This window comes from Colias eurytheme, chromosome 10, assembly GCF_061535395.1.
Source record: "Colias eurytheme isolate Ceu_HAF_F1 chromosome 10, ilColEury1 Martin Lab GWU primary, whole genome shotgun sequence".
In the NCBI taxonomy this organism is placed as follows: Eukaryota; Metazoa; Arthropoda; class Insecta; order Lepidoptera; family Pieridae; genus Colias; species Colias eurytheme.
This window is the reverse complement of record NC_142989.1, coordinates 10,588,671-10,615,160: the sequence shown is the minus strand read 5'-3', so window position 1 is coordinate 10,615,160 and position 26,490 is coordinate 10,588,671. Positions and strand designations below refer to the sequence as shown.

The 26,490-nt window shown below is 33.0% G+C and overlaps 1 protein-coding gene across 1 annotated transcript in view; it reads left to right on the top strand.

Annotated features, from left to right (window-relative positions):
* Positions 1–457: 457 nt before the first annotated feature.
* Positions 458–26,490, top strand: part of nAChRalpha4 (nicotinic acetylcholine receptor alpha4) — a 63,327-nt gene continuing 37,294 nt past the window's right edge. The window contains exons 1-2 of the mRNA XM_090106705.1: positions 458–643; positions 17,131–17,285. Coding sequence (XP_089962831.1) covers positions 458–643; positions 17,131–17,285 — 341 coding nt within the window. The remainder of the gene's footprint in view (positions 644–17,130; positions 17,286–26,490) is intronic.

The window sequence follows — 26,490 nt, the reverse complement described above, 5'->3', positions numbered from 1 at the left end:
ACAAATATGAACTTCAAGCAATATTCGTTTTGATAATAAATCTGTGCCATATTTATTATTGAAATAAGCACACACTATACAACACTGTTAGTATTTTATCTATTTATAGATAAATTATATTATATTGTTTGTCCTTTAACTTGCAAGATTTCAAAGTAGGAAATGATATCTAAAAGCAATTGAGAGGTTCAACTTGTATATAAATTCTGAACAACGTTACTGCTGCAATATAACTAATAATTATTATTTAAGATCCATCCTCTTCACACACTATTCTAGCACCAAAACGACATTCAAATCACTGCTAACAACAACTGCGTTATAACAGTGATATTTCATAGCGTTATAACAGCTACTCCCACCGTTATAACAGTCACGGGTCGCTATATCTCACCCTCTGACCTCCGTCAGTACCGCGCCGCGCCCCGGCCGTGGCAGCCGCGATGCCGTCGAGCTGATGGCTCCGTTCGTCTGGTTGCTGGCGGCTTGCTGCCTCCGGGCCGTCGCCGCTGGCAATCCTGACGCGAAACGCCTCTACGATGACCTGCTATCGAACTACAATAAACTGGTGCGCCCCGTCGTCAACACAACTGACGTGCTGCGGGTGTGCATCAAGCTGAAACTGAGCCAGCTTATCGATGTTGTAAGTTACGCTCATTATCACGTTAGTATGTATGGCCTATATTACAAGAACGACGCTGGTCTTTGAAAGCGGAAGTGCATTATGCAAATGGAAAATGCTCCATGGAAAAACCTACTTTCTTATATACGTATCTATTTTATGTAAAGATAGGGATAAATAAACAAAAAGGAATCAATTTTCAAAAGCCGTGATGTAATAGATATAACGATGTCACACTCGCATTAATTCATACTGCGCTTTTGCATAATACCGTACAAGCCATTTTTCAAAGCGTTAAGGGCAGTACACACTCGTGTATTCTGTATAATGCGATGTTAGAAAATCTTTAATATACAAGCTCGTTCTTAAAGTCGTAATTTTCCTTAGCGTAATACACACATAACAGTTATATTTATTACTATTCGTGAAGGCTGTTGTTTATTAGAGATTTCCTAGAGAATGTTAATAACAATGACATAACAAGCTTTTTGGTACATATTTTTAACCGACTTCAAAAAAAAGGAGGAGGTTATCAATTCGGCCGGTATGTTTTTTTTTTTTTTTTTTTATGTATGTACACCGATTACTCCGTGGTTTCTGAACCGATTTACGTGATTCTTTTTTTGTTCGATGCGGGATGGTGTCGAGTTGGTCCCATAAAAATTTTATTCGGATAGGCCCAGTAGTTTTTATTTTATGAGCATTTTTGTCTGTATTTGTAAATGTTGCAATTGCAAGTTTGAAGTCGGTTGTTTTTAACGCAGTTATTGACTTGTATCATAAACGATATGATAAAAATGTTATTACATTGAACACCTACTCTAAAATATAAATATATCAATATTTCTTCCAAATTCGGCCTTTTACGGTGTGCATAATTCATTCTACCCTGTTTTGTAGATCGGCAATAAATTACGAGTATCATAAAACTTCTGCCATAAAATATTAATAAAAACAAAGATATAAATATCTCTTTTTATTTGAAATTTAAGAGTGAAATCCTTCGAGTATGCATTTATGACATTATAATGAACTTTTGGTGTTAAAAATGTTTAAAAATGTTATTGAACGCGTTTTTTCCGTAGGCTATTGTACATTCCATTTTCTTAAGTACTCTCGTCTCTCTGGACCTAGGGTTGCCAAACTTTAATTTTAAAACCAAGTATTTTATTTATTTATAAATTAAATGCGTCTCTAATTTTCACCCTGTAAAGAGGACTTGTATATGGACGCTGTTATTTTATAGCCATAAACTGTGTACCAAATGTCAAACAGATTAAGTGATAGGCGTGATTGATGAAACATAACACAAACACTAACTTTTACATTGTTCCACGTAGACCCGGAATTAAAAATATGTCAGGAATAATGAAGCTTTCTACTGGTGCGATAATTCTGAAATTCAACGCGCTTTGGCTATATCCATTGCCGACAAAGTAAAAAGGATATATTGCTTTCTTTTTAGTGTTATTTATCACATAAAAGACGGTCTGTCGTAAGTGAAAACTGAAATAACCTACGATTTAGCATTATTAATTCATAACATTAGCATGTCGTTGACGAGAACCCATGAGCTTTTCCCATATCAAAAAGGGCTTAGCGCGGAAGAAATGTAGGCTAAGAAACTAACGTTAAAAAACTACGTTAAAAATACCGCTAAATAGGGCAATCGACAACCCTGGCCTATATGCAAACATTTCCTATATTCGGCTTCCACGATACAAGGCGCCGTGCCGTCTCCTTTCTCAATCGCTAACGAGTGGATTAGCGAACTTTTGCCGATAATGGGGACATCGCTGATTGAGTTATGTAAGTCAGTAAGTAGGACGTGTTTAATGAGATTAGTTCAATTGTTTTCCGCCATCAAAGGCGAGACATCTGTATTGTGTGGGTGTTTGATTCTCGAAGTTTCGGCTATTTTTGGGATGGAAAGGTGTCTTTATTAATTTATATTCAAGCGACAATTAAGCAGATCATTTGTTTTTCTCTTATGGTTAGAATTCAAGCTTCTGTACTTATTTTCCTTCATAAAACAATCACCGATTCTAATGTGTACATAAATAGAACACAGAGAATATAATACTATACAGTACCTAAATGTGTTTGTTAGTAAGTATGTACTTACTAATTGCATGATACTGTTTTTTATTGTCCTATAAACTGTTTATAGACAAATAATACTAAAATAACTGTTAAAATACAAGTTTCCGACATCATTCATTGGGGGCCTTCACAGCCGGTCGAGGATCCTCCCTTTTTCGATGGAGGAATTCCACCTTCCTTCCTCCACACTGTTAATAGTAAAAAGAATGTAATGAAACAACATTTAGAGCAAAATATAGATTGAAAACCAAACAATCGTTCAAAAACAACCCAATACACATTCCATAGTTCGTCCCTTTGTAAAAATTCTGGAATACCAATTGGATGCCATCACGAGTTTATATAACAGAACCTACAAAACTTCAAGTCGCGATAAAAGGTTTTTTTTCACACTTAAAATGCCAGCGCGTCTATTATGTCTTTTCTTTGCTCTGCGTCTACTTTTAACGATTATTGTAGAGTTTGAAGAATTTAAATGGAAATGCTTGTAAAAAATATAAGATTTTTAGTTGTAAGGCCTTTATAAACGTTATATACCAACATTTAAATATATCGATAAAGTGATATTCGATTGAGTTTTTAACCGACTTCAAAAAAAGGAGAAGGTTGTCAAGTCGAATATAATTTTTGATGTTTGTTACCTCAGAACTTTCGACTTGGTGAAACGAATTTGATGATGTATTTTTTTATTTGGAAGCTTCCGTGTGACCGTTAAGACCGTCCATTGCTGAGTCTGGTTTTGAGTTATACGGCGAATTATAAGGTATATTTTTTTCTTAAAAATAATTATTTCTAAAGCATTAAATCTATACTTACTAATATTATAAAGCTGAAGAGTTTGATTGTTTGTTTGTTTGTTTGAACGCGCTAATCTCGGGAACTACTGGTCCAATTTGAAAAATTATTTCGGTGTTAGATAGCCCATTTATCGAGAAAGGCTATGCTACATATCATCACGCTAAGACCAACAGGAGCGGAACAATGCGGGTGAAATCGCGGGGAACAGCTAGTGTTTTAATAAAATAATTCCCAGCTTCCCATTGAAAGCCATCAAAATGAGGATCGTCATAAAAGCAATACCTCATCTATAGTTATAATGAATGTCTGAATTGAATCGGTCACAGCATTAGGGATTCGGACAGCGCATTCCTTTGATTAAATTTACATACCTGAGTAAAGTGGTCTTACAGCTGTATTTATGTACTTGAGAATATAGATTTTGTGGTATAATAATATTTAAACAATCTTTGTTTATTTCATTATAGTTTGAATAATACATAATACTTGTTATTGAAGTTACCTTCAAGTTATACTAGTGGTTTATCTTTGATAGAGTATGTATAATTTTCAAGTTTGCGTTTGAACATGCTATATCGTTTGTCGTATATTTTTGTCTTTCCATCTGTTCTATAAATAAAATTAAATTTAAAATGCATCGTAGTGTTATCGATCTCTTCTATTTATGTCTATTATACGGAAATCCTTCACTTTCGTGAAAGAACGTGTAGTTTTGAGCCACTGAAAAGGTGGTTATTTAAACCACCGAGTGTCTGAGAGGTGTCCTGATTTAGCATCTTTATATTTTACTAACTGTATTTAGAAGAGCAAATCAGTGCTTATACTCACCCATTTAAGATGTATTACAATCAATATATATTTAATTTGTTAATTCGTACATTTGACCCATTTACATGAGAAACACAATGAAGATCTCCATATTTATAGATAGTAATACTATTTACTATTTATAACTAGTAAAGTGTAGTTTTACACATACGTAGCGGTCATTGAACCCGTGCCCTGTATTTTCATTGCGCTAACCGGTTAATCGAAAATGTATCACAATGTATAGTGGCTCTATGTCGATGTATTTCATGCTATAAATCTCGAAATAAACTCTCTAATTTTCATGAACACGCTGTATATGTCGTGGCCATATCGTAGATTTGCTCATTTCATGATATGATCGATCATTTCACGAAATGGTCGCATTTCATGAAATGGCCAACATAGTTTGATCAGATCGTTAAATCGTCAACGTTTTACGATTTGGCCATCCACATTTGGCCAGATCGTATAAAATATAAAGAGTCCATAAAATATTAAAAAAAATCAGAATATTCTAAAAACTTGTTTAATGTCATTTAAGTTAGTGCCGCGGCAGCGGCCGGCGAATGCCAGAAGCGAATCGTTTTTGCAATAAAAAACAGTTAGGTTAGGTTAGGTTAGACTTTGATAAACAACGCACGAGCCGAGCGAGCAAAGCGAGCGTGCCGCGGCAGCGGCCGGCGAGTGCCAGAAGCGGATCGCTTTTTAAAAAACAATTATAATACTATAGTAGGATATATAAATATATATCCTAAAAGAAAAAATGCGTCTTAAATTTTTTTATTTAAGACGCATTTTTTCTTCAATACATATAAGATATCCACATTTTCCATAGTACTCGAACCGTCGTAAATTCTTTGCTATGACTTTCTTCATATTGTTATTAAACGAATTATGAAGTTTTTAACTGCGAATAATTAAATTTTCGCCAGCGGCCGCCATCTTATCACATAAACACAGAGCTTGCAGCGCCTCTACCAATGATTAATGTAACTATTGCACGCCTCATAAGCGAAGCGTTGAGGTGGGTACTACTGTCACTTCGCGCAAAACATCTGATTTTTCAAACTTAAAATGTCTTTATGTATCATACATTGCACTTGTAAGATAATACATACACACACATATTAAGAAAAAACACTATTTTTAACGTTCATGATATTTTTGATGTCATTTTTGTTATTTAAACTAGTTAAAAAACAGTTTAAAAAAGTTCTGTCTTGGACGTCCGTGTGTCTGTATGTGCGGATCCTTTTTCTTGTTAACACGATAGCGACCGAAATACTATACTAATCGAGTCTTTTTTTTTCTCTTACGCTTGAGTATGCTCAGGAATAGAACCCTTTCATTTTTCAGGGTCTGATTCGATGTGGTTTAATTGTTATTAAATAAACAAAAATAATAATTAATAAATATTTATTAAAAAAAAATTATGAGGCGTGCACTTTTGGATTTTCCAAATTATTTTACGATATGATCAAATAATTTTGATCATTTCATGAAAAAACCGCGCGTTTAGTTGGCCATATCGTGAAACGATTTCTTATCATTGATCTGCTCAAGCCACATCATGATGTGGCCAAACTAAATTGGCCATTTCACGAAATGCGACCATTTCGTGAAATGGCCAGTCATATCATGAAATGAGCAAATTTACGATATGGCCACGACATATACACAACCCTGTGAATTCAGGAAAACAAACACGCTGTATAGTTTAAACATCTTATTCTATCTATCATCACAACATAGTAATTAGTATAAAACAAAGTCGCTTTCTCTGTCCCTATGTCCCTATGTATGCTTAAATCTTTAAAACTACGCAACGGATTTTGATGCGGTTTTTTTTATTAGATGGAGTGAATTTATATTTTTGGTTTTATGGCATTCAAATGCTTTATAAATATAAATTTATAAAGAATAGAAAAAATTCGATCACGAGGCGGGACTCGAACCCGCATCCTTCGCGCCATTCCGGGGCGGATGCCTCACCAACTCCCACTCGTGACCCGCCCGAGTGATCGAATTTATTCTATTCTTTCAGTTTTATGTGTCTGAAGGGACACACCGCGCGCCATCTATTGAGATGATTATTGATTAACAACCATTTCAACCAATATGAAGCACTTTTCAGTGAATACAATATTGTAACGATGGAACACGACCTTTTTTGTTGAATTTATATTTTTGGTTTTATGGCATTCAAATGCTTTATAAATATAAATTTATAAAGAATAGAAAAAATTCGATCACGAGGCGGGACTCGAACCCGCATCCTTCGCGCCATTCCGGGGCGGATGCCTCACCAACTCAGCCACTCGTGACCCGCCCGAGTGATCGAATTTATTCTATTCTTTCAGTTTTATGTGTCTGAAGGGACACACCGCGCGCCATCTATTGAGATGATTAACAACCATTTCTATTCTTTCTATTCTTTATATTCTATTCTTTATATTTATATTCTATTCTATTCTTTATTTCTATTTTTTCTATTCTTTATAAATTTATATTTATAAAGCATTTGAATGCCATAAAACCAAAAATATAAATTCAACAAAAAAGGTCGTGTTCCATCGTTACAATATTGTATTCACTGAAAAGTGCTTCATATTGGTTGAAATGGTTGTTAATCATCTCAATAGATGGCGCGCGGTGTGTCCCTTCAGACACATAAAACTGAAAGAATAGAATAAATTCGATCACTCGGGCGGGTCACGAGTGGCTGAGTTGGTGAGGCATCCGCCCCGGAATGGCGCGAAGGATGCGGGTTCGAGTCCCGCCTCGTGATCGAATTTTTTCTATTCTTTATAAATTTATATTTATAAAGCATTTGAATGCCATAAAACCAAAAATATAAATTCAACAAAAAAGGTCGTGTTCCATCGTTACAATATTGTATTCACTGAAAAGTGCTTCATATTGGTTGAAATGGTTGTTAATCATCTCAATAGATGGCGCGCGGTGTGTCCCTTCAGACACATAAAACTGAAAGAATAGAATAAATTCGATCACTCGGGCGGGTCACGAGTGGCTGAGTTGGTGAGGCATCCGCCCCGGAATGGCGCGAAGGATGCGGGTTCGAGTCCCGCCTCGTGATCGAATTTTTTCTATTCTTTATAAATTTATATTTATAAAGCATTTGAATGCCATAAAACCAAAAATATAAATTCAACAAAAAAGGTCGTGTTCCATCGTTACAATATTGTATTCACTGAAAAGTGCTTCATATTGGTTGAAATGGTTGTTAATCATCTCAATAGATGGCGCGCGGTGTGTCCCTTCAGACACATAAAACTGAAAGAATAGAATAAATTCGATCACTCGGGCGGGTCACGAGTGGCTGAGTTGGTGAGGCATCCGCCCCGGAATGGCGCGAAGGATGCGGGTTCGAGTCCCGCCTCGTGATCGAATTTTTTCTATTCTTTATAAATTTATATTTATAAAGCATTTGAATGCCATAAAACCAAAAATATAAATTCAACAAAAAAGGTCGTGTTCCATCGTTACAATATTGTATTCACTGAAAAGTGCTTCATATTGGTTGAAATGGTTGTTAATCATCTCAATAGATGGCGCGCGGTGTGTCCCTTCAGACACATAAAACTGAAAGAATAGAATAAATTCGATCACTCGGGCGGGTCACGAGTGGCTGAGTTGGTGAGGCATCCGCCCCGGAATGGCGCGAAGGATGCGGGTTCGAGTCCCGCCTCGTGATCGAATTTTTTCTATTCTTTATAAATTTATAGATGGAGTGATTCAAGAGGAAGGTTTTAGTATATAATTTATTATGTTTTAGACAAAGCGGGCAAAGCCGCGGGCGGAAAGCTAGTTTCTATACAAAGTGCTTCTGAAGTGTTTAAAAGCTTGTATTTATTGATCGTGTCTATTTGCAGCGATTATAGTATTTTATAGCTGACCCGTGCACACTTCGATGGTCAAATAATATTATTATTTCGTATTAGTTTTAATCATAAATAGTAAATACCTATACTCGTAGAGAAAAACGAAGGTAAGGTAAATTAAACTGGAAAACACTTCAGAAATCGTTATTGAATAGGTATTATATAATTGTGGTTCATTAAATTTATTGAAAAAAAGCAGACGCCACGATTTAGAATCAACTTCGGAAATTTTATAATCAATTTCGGAAATATCAAGTTTTCCATTCTATATTCAGGTAGAGAAAGAAACAGAAAATAATGTTTTACATGCAGTTTTGCATTAAATAAAGACTTGATACTACCATAAATAGACCTTACATAAATTACTCTTAAACATGATGGTTGACCCTCACTTGGATGAAATCTAAATAAACTGAACGACTCATGTTTCTTTACTATTTTTATACCTTTTGTATAACATAATCAAGAATATTTTGCTTTAAGAGAAAAAAAACCAAACTAAACAAATAATTCGCACATTTACTATATTTAATTCTATCTGCGTAGCATACAATGTATCAACATAAATGACTATAATTTATAGTTGAAGGAACGTGGCTACCACAGTATGCTTCTTTCTTAATTATTTTACTTTAATGTGAAATAATATATGTTTACAATGGTACTTAGAAATAAAAAGATGACAAAATGTAACGCTGGCTACTCACGTATCTGCCGCAGGGGCGATATTGGTATAATCTCAGTTGGAGCAATTTCAGTTATTCTCTAAATTGCCCCTGCTTGCCTATACACATCATAATAATTAAGGAGCCAATTAAAGGTCCAATTCCAATATTGCCCCTGCTGCAGGTACGTGAGTAGCCGGTCTAACAAATAATTTAATATGAGGTTTTCATCCACACTGTACTGTGCTTACAGTACGTATACGTATATATGTAGAATTGCACTGGCTCACTACTACACTCAATAGTGCGGGCACACGTCCATTCCAGTCCGGCATCGGCCGTCGACTGACTAATGACAGCTAATGACAGCTATGAGCTATCCACCTCTGGTGTACGTGAGACAATGTATGTATCTATTTCATATCTATTTCATAGATACACTACACACACTCACAAAATACATTCAAAAACACATAAACGAATAGTAATGAATGTCGTCTCGAGAAACAAAAGCTTTTACTTATAAAGGCACTAAACAATAGCTTAGGTACCTTAAGTTATAAAGGAGCTACACAATAGATTTGCTTAGCTTAAAAGCGAGTGTACAGGCGCGTGCTTACTTCGCACTTAGATACTTAATAATGCAAGTGCTAACGCGACAATGTCGTTGACCTTTGTAAAAATTTACTTTTTACCATTTTATGAACATTGTCAATGCAGAAATTACCTTTAGGACCATAAAAATGAGTAAAACATCAATCGTTTTTATGCCTTTTATCTTTCTCGTCAATTCAAGTAAATTTTCGCTTGATTCATGTTAAATTTCGCAAAAAAATATTATTGGAAATCGAATGTTATTAATAAAAAACCAACTCACAGAAATTTCCTCGTATCGTATTCTTCCAGATGCAATTTAATACAAGCTGTTTCAACGATCCATTTTCGTTACAAGCAAGCAGATAAGTTTTCCGTTCGTTACACCGATTTCTGTAATTCCCTGCTTTAGACCGAACCTCGCACACAAGAGCACGATCAGCACAAAATATTAATAACAATAATGATTCTATTCAAAACGTAACATAATTATATCAATCCACCAAAATCTATTAATAAGTAATATGTATATATGTACCTAGTATTGTATATGTAACAAATTTATGTTTGATTTTTTTATACTTCTTGAGCTTTAGACAAAAAAATTAAACAAAGGTATTGCAAATTACTTCAATCAATACACATAAGCATTCAGCGAAAAGTCGAAATCAAGAAACCTAGCAAAAAGCTACGCGCCCGTAGCACCCAGCTACGAGCCGTAGCAATCTTCGTAGACAAAAAGTTCCAAAAGTTTCCAGTGGAGAAATTTGAATGGAACATAAAGATAATGACACTGCAGCTTTCCGGAATACAGATGTATCTAGAACTGTTACGTAAATGTGTTTCCATTCCACGTTATTTACTATTATGTTCCGTATGTACTATTATGTTCTGTATTTATTACTATGTTCTACGATTCCGCGGCGCAGTTAAGGTTAATCAGGATAAGTATTGAGGTGTTGTAAATAATTGAAGACGCTAGATGTTAGAGTCGTATGTAAATGATCATTCCCAAAATGGTTTTAGACGCGGATTCTGATTATTGCTACAGATACTCTGAGTATGATGATATACTAAATATTGTATTTTCCATAATATAGCAAATATATCGTTAATAATGAAATCATTACAAATGTATGTTATATTTGTAATCCAACCAATTTATTTGAACGTTAAAGAAGCATCAGCAAGAAACACGGTAACGACACAAAAACGTAAATTTTCGTAAGGATTTGTCCAATTAACTTCACAATAAAAAGTAAAATACAATCATTAAAACTTCTTCAAAGCAAAACCTTCACACGTATTTTATTTATAAACTCTTATTTTCGTTACCCACGCAATTATTACTTCATAATATTACGAGCCCATAAAACCCTAATAAAATACCTTCAAGAACATAAATATTTAGTTACAAGGTAATTGAATAAGGACTTGATACACAAAACGGTAAATGTAAGGGAAATGTTCTGTCTGTTATTTCACGTCTTTTGGTACTTTATTATCTATTATTTATTGATGTTATATAAAGTTTGTTCTTCGTGTATCTAATAAGTTGAAAGTTGGTTTATAGTTACTGTCTAAGTATATATATATATACCTATTCATTTCATTCAGTATTTTCACCTGTATAACTGTACATAGAGAACTAGCAACGTTCATAATTCTCAATTATTTCTCAATTATGAGAGCACTAAACTCAGTTAACTAGGGGACTATAAACTGGCTTGCAGTAATCGTACCTCATCTACTATTTAATGTCTTAGTTTATCTTCATACTAGTATTTCACATTTTATATCACAGTTAGTTTAATAATTAAATTGGACTTAAAGGAAGTGAATAGCATTATAATATTAATATCTAAAATAAATGTAACTACGACTCTAATTAATTATTTGTTTTATTAAAATATTCAAAAAAATTATTTTGTTTTCTGTACTAGAATAAGTCTACCAAATGTTTTGTCATTACCTTCCTATAATGATAATATTCATACTTTTTTAGAATGTAAATTTAATCTGCTAAACTTTACGTACATACAATTTCTGCGACGGTCTTTGCCTTACCAAGATCCTATATATCTTAAATTTTATACAGTTGACAAATTGACTTTAAAATATTAAAAGTACGCGCTTATTTAGAGTTAATTAGTTTTGGTTAAAATAAATTACCATTTCCCAAGGCCGGTTAGTTTTTGCTTCCAGGAAAACATCAAAATATAAATATTACGGAGCCTTACAACAATTCACTTTAAATTTAATATTTGGATGAAGCTTACGGTAAGACAGCGTTGCCAGATTAACTTTATTAAAAACTTGGCGTAAGCTCATAAAATTCAATTTCAATTTGGGAGTATTTAAATTTTAATTAACTTGACTTTAATCTTGAAATAATACTAGTGCAATGACCCGACTGTGTTCGCATTTGTCTATGGAAATGAGGATTTTTTTAATATGTTTTTAGATGGATTTTCAAAGATTACATTTTAATTACATTTTAGTATTTATTTTACTTTGGATTTTATGAATTTATGATTATGAGATGAAAAATGGAAACCCATGTCGTATTAGTATCGTTTATTTTGTAGTAGATAATGAAATAACTACCCTAAACTATATCTTAGTGCGAAATCTCAAACATGTTTATTTTTATATTTTAATACAGTTGCCTTCGATAGAGGTTTGTATTTTTAATTTGAAGTGCGTTAGGTACCTATATTGAAATCTGGCTGCAATTTAATCTCTCTGGTAAAGTTTTTCCTCAATTTCAGAATCGTAACTGAACGACATTAAAAACTAGATAACTTTTACGTTTCACTTACAGACGGTAATGCCTTTGAAATGGGTTTTTTATCTAAAAAGTGTTACGAAACTTTGGAAAACTTATTCAAAGAAACTTGATAGACGTCTGGTAAGGTAGGGGATTTTATTGAAAGCCAGTTTGCTTTAAATAGACCAAATCGATACTTCAAGTTGCTAAAAAAGTTTTCAAATCAGTCTGGTACTAAAATAAATAAAAAATGACGTGTGGCACTCGGGGACTGCCGCGGTAAAGCTATTGCATAGCATGCCTTCAAGCCACACCTCCGCCCGTCGGAGTGGGGAGCGTGAGGTTTTTTCGTTACGGAATTTCTAGATTCGGTCCCCGCGCTCAAGGCCCGCGATAGAAGCTATGCAATAACTTAAAAACATTCTAATACTGCAAAAATATCATGTGGCATTCGGGTTACAAGTAGCCTAAGGGCTAATCCAAGCATCATCAAAATCTATCTTTATACAAAATGCACTGAGATAGATTATAGGCACCTACTATGTATATTTGTAGGTACATTCGCTACAACGATCGATTTCATATGTGAAATACTAAAGTACCTAACTACAAACAATACGCATATTATGAAAGGTAAGATTAAAATTATAAAATGACACACAGATAATAATATCCATTCCACAATAATCCAGTTTCAGAAAAGGTTCTTTGTAAGCGATAAGCCACCAGTAACGTTATTACGGTGGCTCAATGCAATAAAAATATCGTCGGGCTCCAATAAATTACGTTGTAATTTCTTTCTGAATAAATTTACAGTCGTTTATACCTCCCTGGCGTAGAGTGATGTTGTTTGAAGTGGAAATAAGAAATAGGTCGGTTTTGGTGTTTTGTTTCTATATCTCAGAAATATTACCTACTGTTTTAGGGGCCGTCTTAAGACATTTTACAGAATATTTTCGAACGCATTTAGAACAACGAAAGAATGCTCTACGCCTTACACTAAAATAATTTGACTATAGTCGAGTTAGAATGAGCATTCGCTCGTTTGATTAAATGCACCGTTATATTTAGCCAATTTCGAACAATTTAATTCAAAGAATAATTGACAAAAACAATTACCTACAAATTGTAATAGTGTGTAATATATGTGAGAAACGTAGTAGGTATTATAATACCTACAATCATGTGAATTTTTTAAAAACAAATAAAGTATCTTGATTCGCACTTATAGATATCGTTTGATTTGAGTCAATGTAAACATTAGAATATATTGAAAATTCCATTGCTTCATAATAATATAATTTAATTATAAAATAATCAGTGTGCCATAGGTAATTAATTACAAAAAGGGTCGTCCTTTTATCCCTCAATAAGTATCTAATAAAAATAATCATTTAATTTTACATCAAATTACTCGATTTCTATGTGCGAATATACCTTTCGATATTTTAAAACCTTTGGATGAAAGAATGAAGGATGAACGTTAGTGTTGTCAGAAAATAGGTCATTCGTACGCGAGCAAAATTTTAAGAGATTGCGAATAGAATACAGGGTCAAACATATTTATATTATAACAATTCACGAAAAATCGTGATAAAAATTGAAGATATATAGTTTTCACTAAAATAATTATATTAAAACATCATTTAAGTAACACAATACCTATAAGCTTTCTTCCTATTATTCTCCAATCGTCGAGATATAACTTATATAAAAATATTGTACGCATAAAGAATGTAAACACGAAGAAAAACTTTAAGAAAATAATCTCTTATTTATAATGACAAAGACTGTATTTTGACACCACCGCATAAAATCGATTGCAATTTCCTTTCAAACGTCCGACATCGCTATTAAAAAGGTAATAATAAAAAAGAGAACTGTTGAAACGTTTTAATAAATAACTCGGTGCTAAACATTAATTTCGAGTAAACAAAAACGGGTCGTTTATTTACGAACCCCTTTACTATTCTTGACAGTTTGCGTCGGTCCTTGGTCGGCCATCTTAAATATTAAATAGGATTTGTTTTCACTATATTACCTTAAAGCTGTTTCGGTATGCGGTTGAGGCTTTGATGCGAATGAAAATAGTTTTAATGCAAATGGCGATATTATGACTCTTATCTACTACTAGCTGCGCTCCGCGGATTCACTCGCGTTTCGCTTCTGTTGGTCTTAGCGTGATGATATATTAAAGCCTAATAGCCTTCCTCGATGAATGGGCTATCTAACACCGAAAGAATTTTACAAATCGGACCTGTAATTTCTGAGATTAGCGCGTTCAAACAAACAAACTCTTCAGCTTTATATAGTATCTAGATTAGTATACGTCAGACACTAAACTATATTTTTATTACATAAACACAGAATATATAATAGTAGCTAAACGCTACAGAACGGACACTCTCCGCCTCCCGCCAAAATTAAACACTTACCTCACCCCCGCACGATCAGTCTAAAAATGGTCCATATTTTTCTACAGGGACGATACGCAACGAAGATTGACAACATTAATCAAATTGACTTAAAGTAATTTTATTATTTTGGATTTGTGATTATCGTTTTTCGTAGAAAATGATTAGATATTGTGCTGTTTACGGATGTATTTCATCAGAAAAACGCGATTTTTTTACGCTAGTCAAAAATGTGCCAACCATAAAGCGTTAACACACACATTTGCAGTCTCTACAATGTGACTGTCAAAACGATAATTTTGTATGGAGTGTCCGGGGTGTGACATAAACTTAAAGTTTACAAAGTGTGTTTTTAATTACTAAGACAAACAATTGCTTTTTCTTTTTTTGCAAATATGGGAATAAAGCCCTGCAAAATGTTTTATAAAGATTATCATATAGAGATATGAGATGTTTGAAGGATTTAAATTCATACGTAACTGAGGACTAATTCGTATTATTCATAGTTATTTCAAATGCGTGATTCAGATAATATTCTACAAGGGAGTCTCTACAATTCACACCCGGATTACGTATCATGAATTATGTCTTTTATTGCGTTTAAATTCAAGATACTTATAAATTTTGTTATAAAAACTTTAAATTATCTCTATAACATTTAAAATATGTATAATATGTACCTACCTTCATAATATACCCATGTACATGTTGTAACGTCTTATTTTTCTATATATTCGAGGTATACTAGTTATAATAATGTTATTAGGTACATATTTTAAAATACAAATAAAAATACGTTGAAACATAATAAAATTTAAATATAGAAATGGAAATATTTTACTAAAATGCATTCCATGTGCCATTCGCTTCGCTCGTAGCGAGATATTTCGAGAATTCTTAATATGTAATATTTCGATAAATGTAAAAATGTTTTATTTAAATTTTATATATAAAATAGCTAACGATCTAGCGTAAAATAATATATTTTTGTCATCCAAATGAACGGTTGATGGAACAGTCCTGTGTACTTTTTTTAAATATGTTTTTTTGATTGAAAGTGCTTGTCGAGTTGATAAGGCTGTCTTTTTTTGTGTTACAAATCGATTGACTTCCGTAATTTATTCGACGAGTTCGAATAACGCCCACGCGACTAGTCCTCCGGTACCAGCGTTCTGACCATCATTTTTTTTTGTCATTGCGTACTAAGACTCCTGTTGAGACTCCTGTAGAACCGCCATCCTGTTACAAATGACCCGAAATTTTGTCAGTATCTTCCGGCCTAGCCAAGCGGCGATAAATACAACAAATCATTTAAATTCGTTGGACTTCTAACTGGTATTCATGCTGGTATAAAATAAAATTTCTTTGTGAAAAAAAGGAACGTTCAATAAACAAAAGTCGACAAAGTGCAAAGTCAGGTAAAAGGACATTTAACGTGAAGCATTGCACTCAAAGGAGTGAAATACGTCTGCTATATAACCTGCTTGGAAACAAAAACTTCTTAAAAGCCTTTGTTTCTGCGACGAGTACGGCGCCTTAAAATTGAGTTTCCTTTGCGGTGAACGTAAATTGGAAATCAATGAAAGACATCTAAAATTTGGTATTGTTGTAAACGTTTAGTGAGGTAATGTTTATAAATAGTTTTTTGTTAATGTACTTAATATAGAGATAGGCAAGGAGAAGAACTCGATAATTACAATCTTTGAATTAATTGACTGTTTAACGATGACTATATCTAATTATATAAACCTGCCTTAGAGTTCTAACAGACGAACGGCAAGTTGTGAACGGCAGAGGCTACTTCAGCCGTCGCCACATGTCGACGGCAGTCGGCGGCACGTCGACGGCAGCAGTCAGTCGCTACCGTTCACAACTTGCCGTTCGTGTGTTATAATATAACCCTAAGATATCATTTTTGGATGGGTTACAATTGAGCTTTTTCAATTTTAAGTAACTAACATAGTTTTTTCTTTATAAATTCTGTTATCCTACTTCCGAATTAAGCTCCAAAGGTCATTTTACAGTTCCAGGTAATTCTGTTTGTATTCTAGGAAATTAAGGTCCTAGAACGATAAGAGTAAACGGATGAATAGTTATTCGTTATTTCTCTTAATTTAATAAAGGCTATTTTCACGGTACTGGGTACAAGATCAGTACCTAATGAAACCAATAGTCTTGTACGGTACAACCGTACAGAGCGCAACATCATCATTTTTTGCATGTCATATCATTTTCAATTTTTATAAAGTTCACGTAAAACCGTCGCGTGCCGCGTACGTATTAACTCGTAGGCCGTAGCACTAAAGCATAGCATAGCAATATGAAAGCATAATATTATCTTAGCAGCTTAGTTTTATTCTAGCAGCAGCATCCCCTGGTGTACGAACCGTACAAGTCTAACAATAAAACTATACCAAAAGTCCACATATTTCAAATCCTTACTTATCCACAGAACCTCAAGAACCAGATAATGACCACGAACCTCTGGGTGGAGCAGTCCTGGTACGACTACAAGCTGCGCTGGGAGCCCAAGGAGTATGGCGGGGTGCACATGCTGCATGTACCATCAGACCACATCTGGCGGCCAGACATCGTGCTGTATAACAAGTGAGATTGAAGCTTTTTGTATGGCTTTTTCATCCTTTTGTTATATATGTATTTTTGTGCTTTTAATATTTATGATGATACATACTTTGCGTAGGTACAGACCAATATATGTGTTTCTTATGAATGTAATATTAATAAAAATAAAGTTAAATATTATTATTTTTATAATGTCTTTAAGTGTTTAAGTTTTATAATGTAGTTGAGGTGAAATTGAAAAAGACCACAATCTCTTAGAGATGACTCAATTTGGTCATGCGCTTTAAAAGTAAATGATCCAATATTTAAATTTTTAGTTTTATAGCGTTAAAATTTATATTAATATTAGAAAATATTATTAAAAAAATAATCGCCAAAAATTAGTCACAAGAAAATACTCAATTTCTATAATTTTCAGCTTTAAATGTGTCTTCATAACACAAGATCCTTGACACAGATAAACTAAAATAATCAAGGAAAGGGAAATTCAAAATCCTCTCCAGTCACATATTTTATACTAGCTTTCCTCCTCACTTTCATCGCACGTTATCACGACAGGCGTTCCCCTGGATACAAATTTTCGACCCTCTTCAAGATTTGTTTTTCGCGATTTTGTCTATTTCCCTTTCCAAAAGGCATGTTTGATTTCTATTTTTACTTTCATAAAAAACACGAGTGAAAAATGAATTATTTCTGTTTTTTATTATTTCCAAACAGCAAACAGGCTAAATATCTAATCATTTAGAGTACTGTTCTTCTCGTAACCCATGAATTTTTAATTTTCGTATCCACTATTAAAAATATACTATACTAATCACCTGAATTCAAGGATCATAGTTAGATCATATAATTAATTTCATTTATGCCATAAAAAATAACGTTTTAATACTAAGAGCAGTTGTCCAATTTCTTTTTTACAAACATACTTCGTATTCATAAGAATTTATACACACATTATAAACAGAGTTATATTTTTTTTATATTATATGTACTTTATTATACAATTATATATTATACTATTATAAAGGCGAAAGTTTGTATGGATGTATGGATGTTTGTTACTCTTTCACGTAAAAACTACTGAACCGATTACAATGAAATTTAGCACACATATAGAGGGTAACTTGGATTAACACATAGGATAGTTTTTATCCCGGAAATCCTACGGGAATGAGAACTATGCGGGTTTTCCCTTGGCAAACGCGGGCGAAGCCGCGGGCGGAAATCTAGTACAATATACTTTATTCTTATATTCCAAAACAATACAAAAACAGACATGAAACCTTCCCTTAATACCTTTAAAAATGAAACATGATTTGTGTTCCATTTAATCCCGACGCGTATAATCCTACGTTAATTTGATCCTTGCGCGGTAATAAATAATAATTAATATCTATTAAAAACGTTCAGGCTATTTCGCTTATCATTTATTTTTAACGCAATTGTGGATTATCATTTAGTTACTTATATGTGAAATAGAATGAACTGTACGATTTTATGTATCTTTGTTTTAATATGTAATTACTAGATTTCCGCCCGCGGCTTCGCCCGCGTTTTCAAAGGAAAACCCGCATAGTTCCCGTTCCCGTGGGATTTCCGGGATAAAACCTATCCTATGTGTTAATCCAAGTTACCCTCTATATGTGTGCTAAATTTCATTGTAATCGGTTCAGTAGTTTTTACGTGAAAGAGTAACAAACATCCATACATCCATACATCCATACATCCATACAAACTTTCGCCTTTATAATAGTATTAAGAAGATTAAGATAAGATTAAGATTTACTGTGGTTTTCTATGGTATTATAGGATAATTTAATTTTGATTACAATCATGTTATACTTAAAAATGTGTATTGAGTTTTAGGAAATAAGGTATGTGTGTTCTCATTGAAAATGTATTTCATGTTATTTCTGTAGATATTATGATGAGCTTTCATAATGTTCAAAATTCAAAATTCAAATTCAAAATTCAAAATTTCTTTATTTGCAGAATGTAGATTTACAAAGATGTTAGGTAGATACATAATATTACATAGGCTCTTAAACATTCTGGCTCTTAATTGAGCATGCAAATATATTATAAATTACAATAAACAATTTTATATTACACAACACTAGATCCCATTAACATTATATATATATTAAATTATAGCAGCTATTATAAATTTTTACAAACAAATTTTTCGGTCGAATATTCGGTTCGGAAATTAGTTTTTTTTACATAATATTATTATAATAAATAAAGATACAAAAGTCAATACAATATTTAAGCCTAAGCCAAGTCCTCGTTCATCTTACATGTCAGAAATTCATTCACCGTATAAAAGCATTTTTGTTTCAGAAATGAAGTAATCCTCCATTTAAATTTATTAAGATTACAACTCCTTATATTTGGGGGAAAGTGATTATAGATTTTTATAGCCATTCCTTGACAATGACAATGTTTGAAATATACATTAGTCATTTTATATTTATGATACATACAATATTAATGTGTGGACATTTTTGGTTTTTAACCGACTTCAAAAAAAGGAGGAGGTTATCAGTTCGGCCGGTATATTTTTTATTGATTTATGTTAAAATCGATCTTAACTCTACACATTTTTGTTAATACAAAATTATACTTTCATTATTCTTGCTCATAAAAATAACACCAAACCACAAAGCGGTAACATACAATCTTAAATCATATACGAAGTTAAATTTCCAACCTGTGTTTATTTGATAAACAATGTTATTTATTAATTTACGCGTACGGAACTTATTTATTTCTAAACAAACACCACAACACCACTCGCAAATAAAATATAATATTTTTCCTCCATAAAGCTAATGGATGACGTGTACAAACTATGTAATGGTCCCTATTCACAATGTTCAGCGATGGACCAGTAGAGGTAATCACGATAGTGTAGAGAACCTAATCGGTCGTCATTGTAGATATTTTTTCTTAATCGCCGTAATGACGGCAAACTTGCACCATCATTTGTTGGGCCAACCCTCTCAGTTGTGTAGAGCGCCCATAACGCATGATATATGCTGAGAATGACAACTTTTGCTGGATGAAAGTTAGGCGCGGGACATATACAAGCGGCGCGGCGCGCCGCGGGCGCGCTATTGGCATTTTGTATGAAATAATTTTGGAAAGGCGGCGCAACCTTGGCACAACCGTGGCGTGCCGTCTCGACGCCTGTCCAAAATTCTTTCATAAAAATGTATAAGAAGGACGTGGTGCAAAACAGATTCAAGAGGTGCGCTTATGGCACGCCCGCGCCCGCGCCGCTTGTGTTTGACCCGCGCCTTATCCAATTAGTTTTGCTTCCAATTCCATTTGTTTTTAATTAACACGTTTTTAATTGATGCAACAGTAAATAAAGTTTATGTTAGTGCAAATTGGAATATGCAATTAATTGTATAATATTCTAAGGTTATATAAAATAGATTTTTTATAGTGCAAGCAAGAATTAGTAAGTTATGTGCCTTTAAAAGATCTGCATTGTTCTTTCAATATAATAGATTAATTATATTATTTCGCAGGAAAAAGATATAATATAATAGACATGAATTTTTCAGCACTAACGGATATATCTAATATCCATAAACACAACTAAATTGAATCAGTTAGGGAAGGTAAACGTTGCCTCAATTATAGATTAGAGCGAGACACAATAATTGTGAACAATCTTTATCTAAAAGTGACATTATTTTAAGAATTTCTTGAGCACGAACTGGGTCAAGACTGAAGTTATTATGCCGTAAAAATGTCGTTATACTGAATTATATACTACTTTTGGTCAATGAGCTATTAAGTGTTTAAATGAATGTCAATTTAGTCTCTGTATGCGGTAATATTTTGATGATTTAAGTGTAAAAAACATCTCCTAATCTTATGTTGAAATTTTATACATAACTAGCTATTTTCCGCAGCATCGCCTGCATGTAAAAGATATTATTTTAATGGTAGGTACTAACTTTCATCCCCTATTTAATCCCCTTGGGGGTAGAATTTCCTTCAATTCTTTCTTATCGAATGCTTGCATTCTAACTTCTACCTGCATGCGAAATTTCAGCCCGATCCGTTCAGTGGTATCGGCTGTGCGTTGATAAATCACTATGTCAGTCAGTCAGTCAATCAATCAACTTAGTTTTATATATTTAGATACATAATGATTACTTTCGTAGGGACAATATGTAAACGAGTTATTATTTCTGAAGTAAAGTTCCATGGGAAGTCCCTTATACCTATTTCTAAAGTCCCTTCCGGGAACCAAATTTTCCATATGGGTTTAATATGCTTTGAATTGTTATAGCCGACCTTTCAGATTTCCTTTTGGGTGACACGTGTAGAAGGAACGTAGGAAGAGGCCTTTCTATGAAATACTAAATTGGAAGCTTATTATTACGCCCATTTAATTTTCATATGATATTTTTATTTAATTTCAGAAAAGATAGATTTATCCATGATAGAGTCGATGAAAATATTTAACCTTTTGTATAGCCATAACCTATTGTTAATAATAATTTTTGTAAACTGTGGTTGTTATTTATTGTTATTCTATAAAGCCTAACAAGCTCAAGTCATGAGTCCTTACAGCATTCCGAAATGACTGTATTGAGTTATTATTATGGATTATGATCCTTTATAAATGAACTAGCTGTGCCGCGCGGTTTCACCCGCTCCTGTTGGTTTTAGCGTGATGATTGGTTTTAGCCTATAACCTTCCTCGATAAATAGGCTATCTTACACTGAAAGAATTTATCAAATCGGACCAGTATTTCCCGAGATTAGCGCGTTCAAACAAACAAACAAACTCTTCAGCTTTATAATATTATTAGTATAGATAAACGGTAACCAAGTAAATGCCGTACAAATCCTCAAATCTTCATTGCACTAGAAACATCAAAAATGTAATATCAACTGAGGAGAGTGTGATATCGAATACGCAAAGATTTACGTTGAATACCGCCTGTGGGCTTTTATTGCGTTGATAGAGCGTGTATCACTTTTATTTTCTTCTATATTTCTGGAGAACAGTATTGGTGCAGTTATTACGTCATTTTTTAACGTTATTTTTTAATCAAAATTGGTTGAGGAGTCGAGACTGGACGAGCATGGAAAAATTACATAGATTTTTTTAATTTTGTGCATATTCAATTTGCACAAAAGCTCATTGAAAGCATCCATCAATATGTGTCAGCTAATAGTGGTATTATAACCTATGCTTTTTATAGGACCTTTTACAAAACTAAAATAGCACGATGACGGTCATCATGATCAAAAGATTTTGCTTAAAATAAAGTAACAAATAATGTTGGAATTTTAAACAGTAGGTTACAGTCAATTCTCTGCTCTGTAATCGATCTCAGGCTATACTCGATCATAATTATTATTACGAGTAAATGATTGATTGATGATTATGCAGCATTTACCGAAAATGTAGTGTCATAGTAAAACATATCTTATATCACAAATATTACAGACTCATGTTCCTCTTTCTGCCTGCCCTTCGATACCTATCTATTCATACATGAGTGTACTCTAACAACAAAAGATTTCATTCAAGAACTAGTGGCCATTATACTACGTCTTGTATCATCCCCGGTTTTCTAAACGCTATTAATTCTGCTAAATGTGGTAATTTACTCCCTTGTTATATAGATCCATATGATTACGTGAATGCGCTAAACGATTCCTCTTACTCTTGTTCTATTCATGACGTCACACTAGCTTACCGCCCGCGGCTTCGCCCGCGTTTTCAAAGAAAAACCCGTTCCCGTAGGATTTCCGGGTAAAACCTATCCTATGTCCTTTCTCGGGTATCAAAATATCTCTATACCAAATTTCATGCAAATTGGTTCAGTAGTTAAGGCGTGATTGAGTAACAGACAGACAGACAGAGTTACTTTCGCATTTATAATATTATTAAGTATGGATTTGTCTTTATGGACCTGCGAAATATTGGAAACTACGAAATTTTGTTCCGGTGTTGTCAATTTTTATTTTTTTGTCTATATCTGAAATTGAAAGGACCAATAAATTGACTATCATAAAATATATGAGTGCTTCGTGAGTGGTTTTATCTTTGATATTATCATATTTGTAACGTATCAGTATATTTGTTATACTATATTTATGAAGAAAGTGAGTATTTCTAAAGTAAATTATAAGGTATATATTTACTTATTTTTGCTCTCAATTATCCAGAATTAAACAAAAGTTCTTGATAGAATATTAAGCGTTATATAATCTGAGCGTAAAATCGTATCGTATTCATGACATTACATTCACCTTAAGATTATAATAAGTTAATATAATACGCAAACATTGTATTCTTATACCTAATTACGCATTTAACTGCTTATGACGACATATCAACCAATTAAATATTTGTTACTATAATATGAAAATTAATTTGGGAGCCATTGTTTCAGTCATAATTGGATTTCATTGAGAGTGCTCGTTATATTTACGTAGAAATGAAAGTGATATTTTGGGCTTTGCTTTTAATACTTTTATTGCAAATGGTAACTGTTGTGTTTTATAGTCGTTTATATTGTGTTTTATGTTAAATATATACTTATGTCATTGTATTTAAATTAATTTATCTTTAGTTCAGTTAATTATAAATTTAAACAATAAAGTAACTGAACTTCAGATTTTTTTATCGGAAAAAACATTTCTGTTTTCTGATAAGAAATCGCATTATATAAGTAGATAATATATTATATTTGTTTATTGGTATCCCAATGGTATTCTTATTTACAATTTTCGAGAATCAAGTCACTACTTAGCTGTTTTTATTTATTTGTGTTAGATATAAATAAAACCAGCTAAGACAACTTACAAGAAATATCCACGTTCGATGCATACCTAATTATTATTTTTTAAATTTTCTTTTGTTTTTTTTTTTAGGTGGCAGGATTCCCCGCCATAATTGGCTTCGGCATGGTTGTCGATAGAATGAAGTCTGGCTTTCACAGACTCATTACAGATGTTAAGAATGATTTGGAAATAGTTTTTGTATCTACAATGAAAGCGGTAAATGTTCTATTGCGCGGGAGAGAAAAAAATTCTAATATCATTGAAGGAAAGGTGCCGCAAGCATAGGAATAATAGCTATTGAATAAAGTGTTAAAAACCATTTACTTTTAGGCAGAGAGAGCGGATACTTTTATAATATTTTTAACAACTATTGTTTTAAGAAATTGTTATTAAGTGAATATCCGCCTTTTGTATTTTTTAAGATAATAATAAGTAGAGTTAAGATGTGTTCATTATTATATGTCGATTTTTTATTATAAATCATGATTGCCAATAGAAATAAATAGTACAAAATATCATTTGAGTTTAGTTTTAGTTTTATATACACAAATACTTAGGTTAACAATTATTCAGTTATTTCATTTATGTCTTGAGGAGATGAATGAAAGTCATCAAGCCTCCCAATATTATACTTTTTTATGCAAAATAATGATAAGATTTCCACTGTGTACAATTTCATTGCTAAGTAAAATAAATACATGAGTAAATTATCTTTCTTTATCGACTTATGGCAATTGAGTTGTCCTTTAAAGAAATGTTGCCATAAACCTATTTATTAATTCCGTCCCTTCCTCCATCCGTAAGACACCTTTGATTAATGTAGCCAAACAATCTTCGCTCATTTCCGACCCTACCTGACCCTTACCAATAATGTGCACTTTTCTATTCAATCTCCATAAAAGCCTCCTAAAGATCCCTGAAATTTTTTCCCATTCCGATTTATTTTTTATTACTTAGAAGAAACTTTGGCTTCGGTCATTCGAATTCTCGGATTGATTACGTTTGTATTAAAATTGACGGACGTTTTTTATTGATGAATGGATAAAAAAAAGAAGTAGACTGTAATCCTTGATTGCTAGTTGTTATGTAATTAATATAAAATGGATTTATCGGATATAAAGGGATTATTGTTGTATACTTTAGCCTTACTACTAATAGCCTTGCTAATGGGTTTAGTTAAAATAATGCTCGGCCTCGATATAAAGTAGTGCAAATACCTTTTATAAAAAAACACAAAAAACATATCTAAAGATTGAATAAATATTTCACTTAAATATAACTGTTTAATAAACTGGTAAGCATTTGATTGTATTCATTCGTAAACTACTTACCTACGTAATGAATGATCTTGGATTTCTTTTATATTCTTTCGTGATTATCATAACAATACATATTATATTGTTTAAATTACGTTATTAGTTATCGTGGTGTATAGAACCCAATCGCGATCGTCTCTGAAACAACAATCTCCACGGTAACCTGTCTGGTTAATTGTATGTATTCGATTAAATCTAGGGGAGACCGGGTACAAAAGTAACACTTTGTACTTGTACCTTGATTTCTGACTGGGTGTTACTGTTATCATTAAATTAATATAACCATATATAAATTTAGTTTATATTCTTTACACTAGCACCTCAATTTATTATATTATGTAGTGTTTTATATTAATAAAGTCAGCTTAAAAAAAAATCGTCAGTTGTTACTTTCGACCCCGTAAGCAGGTCGAAAGTAACACGTCGTGGGTCGAAAGTAACAAGACAAAGGGGTTGGTAATTAATACAATATTATGATGGTAAATCAACAAATTATTTGTTTAAAGACTTTGTATTAATAACACATATCAACTCTTGTATTTTAAATATAATACTTACAATTAATATAATACAAAACAATCGATAAAAAATATTCAAAGTTCAAGTAATGAGATTAATTAAGGGAATCTTTCTTTTATAATTAAAAATTCTGCATCCTGCATCCATCCACTAGCATTCCCAGCTCCAGCACAACCAACAGGACCCTCGGCAATACGAAAAAAGCGGAATGTGTTCTCCTAGCTAGCATTAATGGCAACAGCAACAGTTACTAATTTTCCAGGCTCTGCTATGGTTATGGCACCTACTTGTTTAATCCCTTATTAATCTAAAATTTTGCTAGATTTTTGGACAGTGGTCACCCCTGTCTCGTCCATATTCAAAATATCTTTTGGCTCAAATTGGTACCTTTCCCAATACCTCAGCAAGGTTATCAAAAAAATTATTCACATTATGCTCGTTGATGGAGATAACTGAAAATAAACTGCAGAGCACTCGATTAAATAGTCGCGTAGATTACTTTACTTGTTATTAGTAAATCTCGATCGACGCAAGGTAGCTGCACTAGTATTACCGGCTTTTATTTTTTT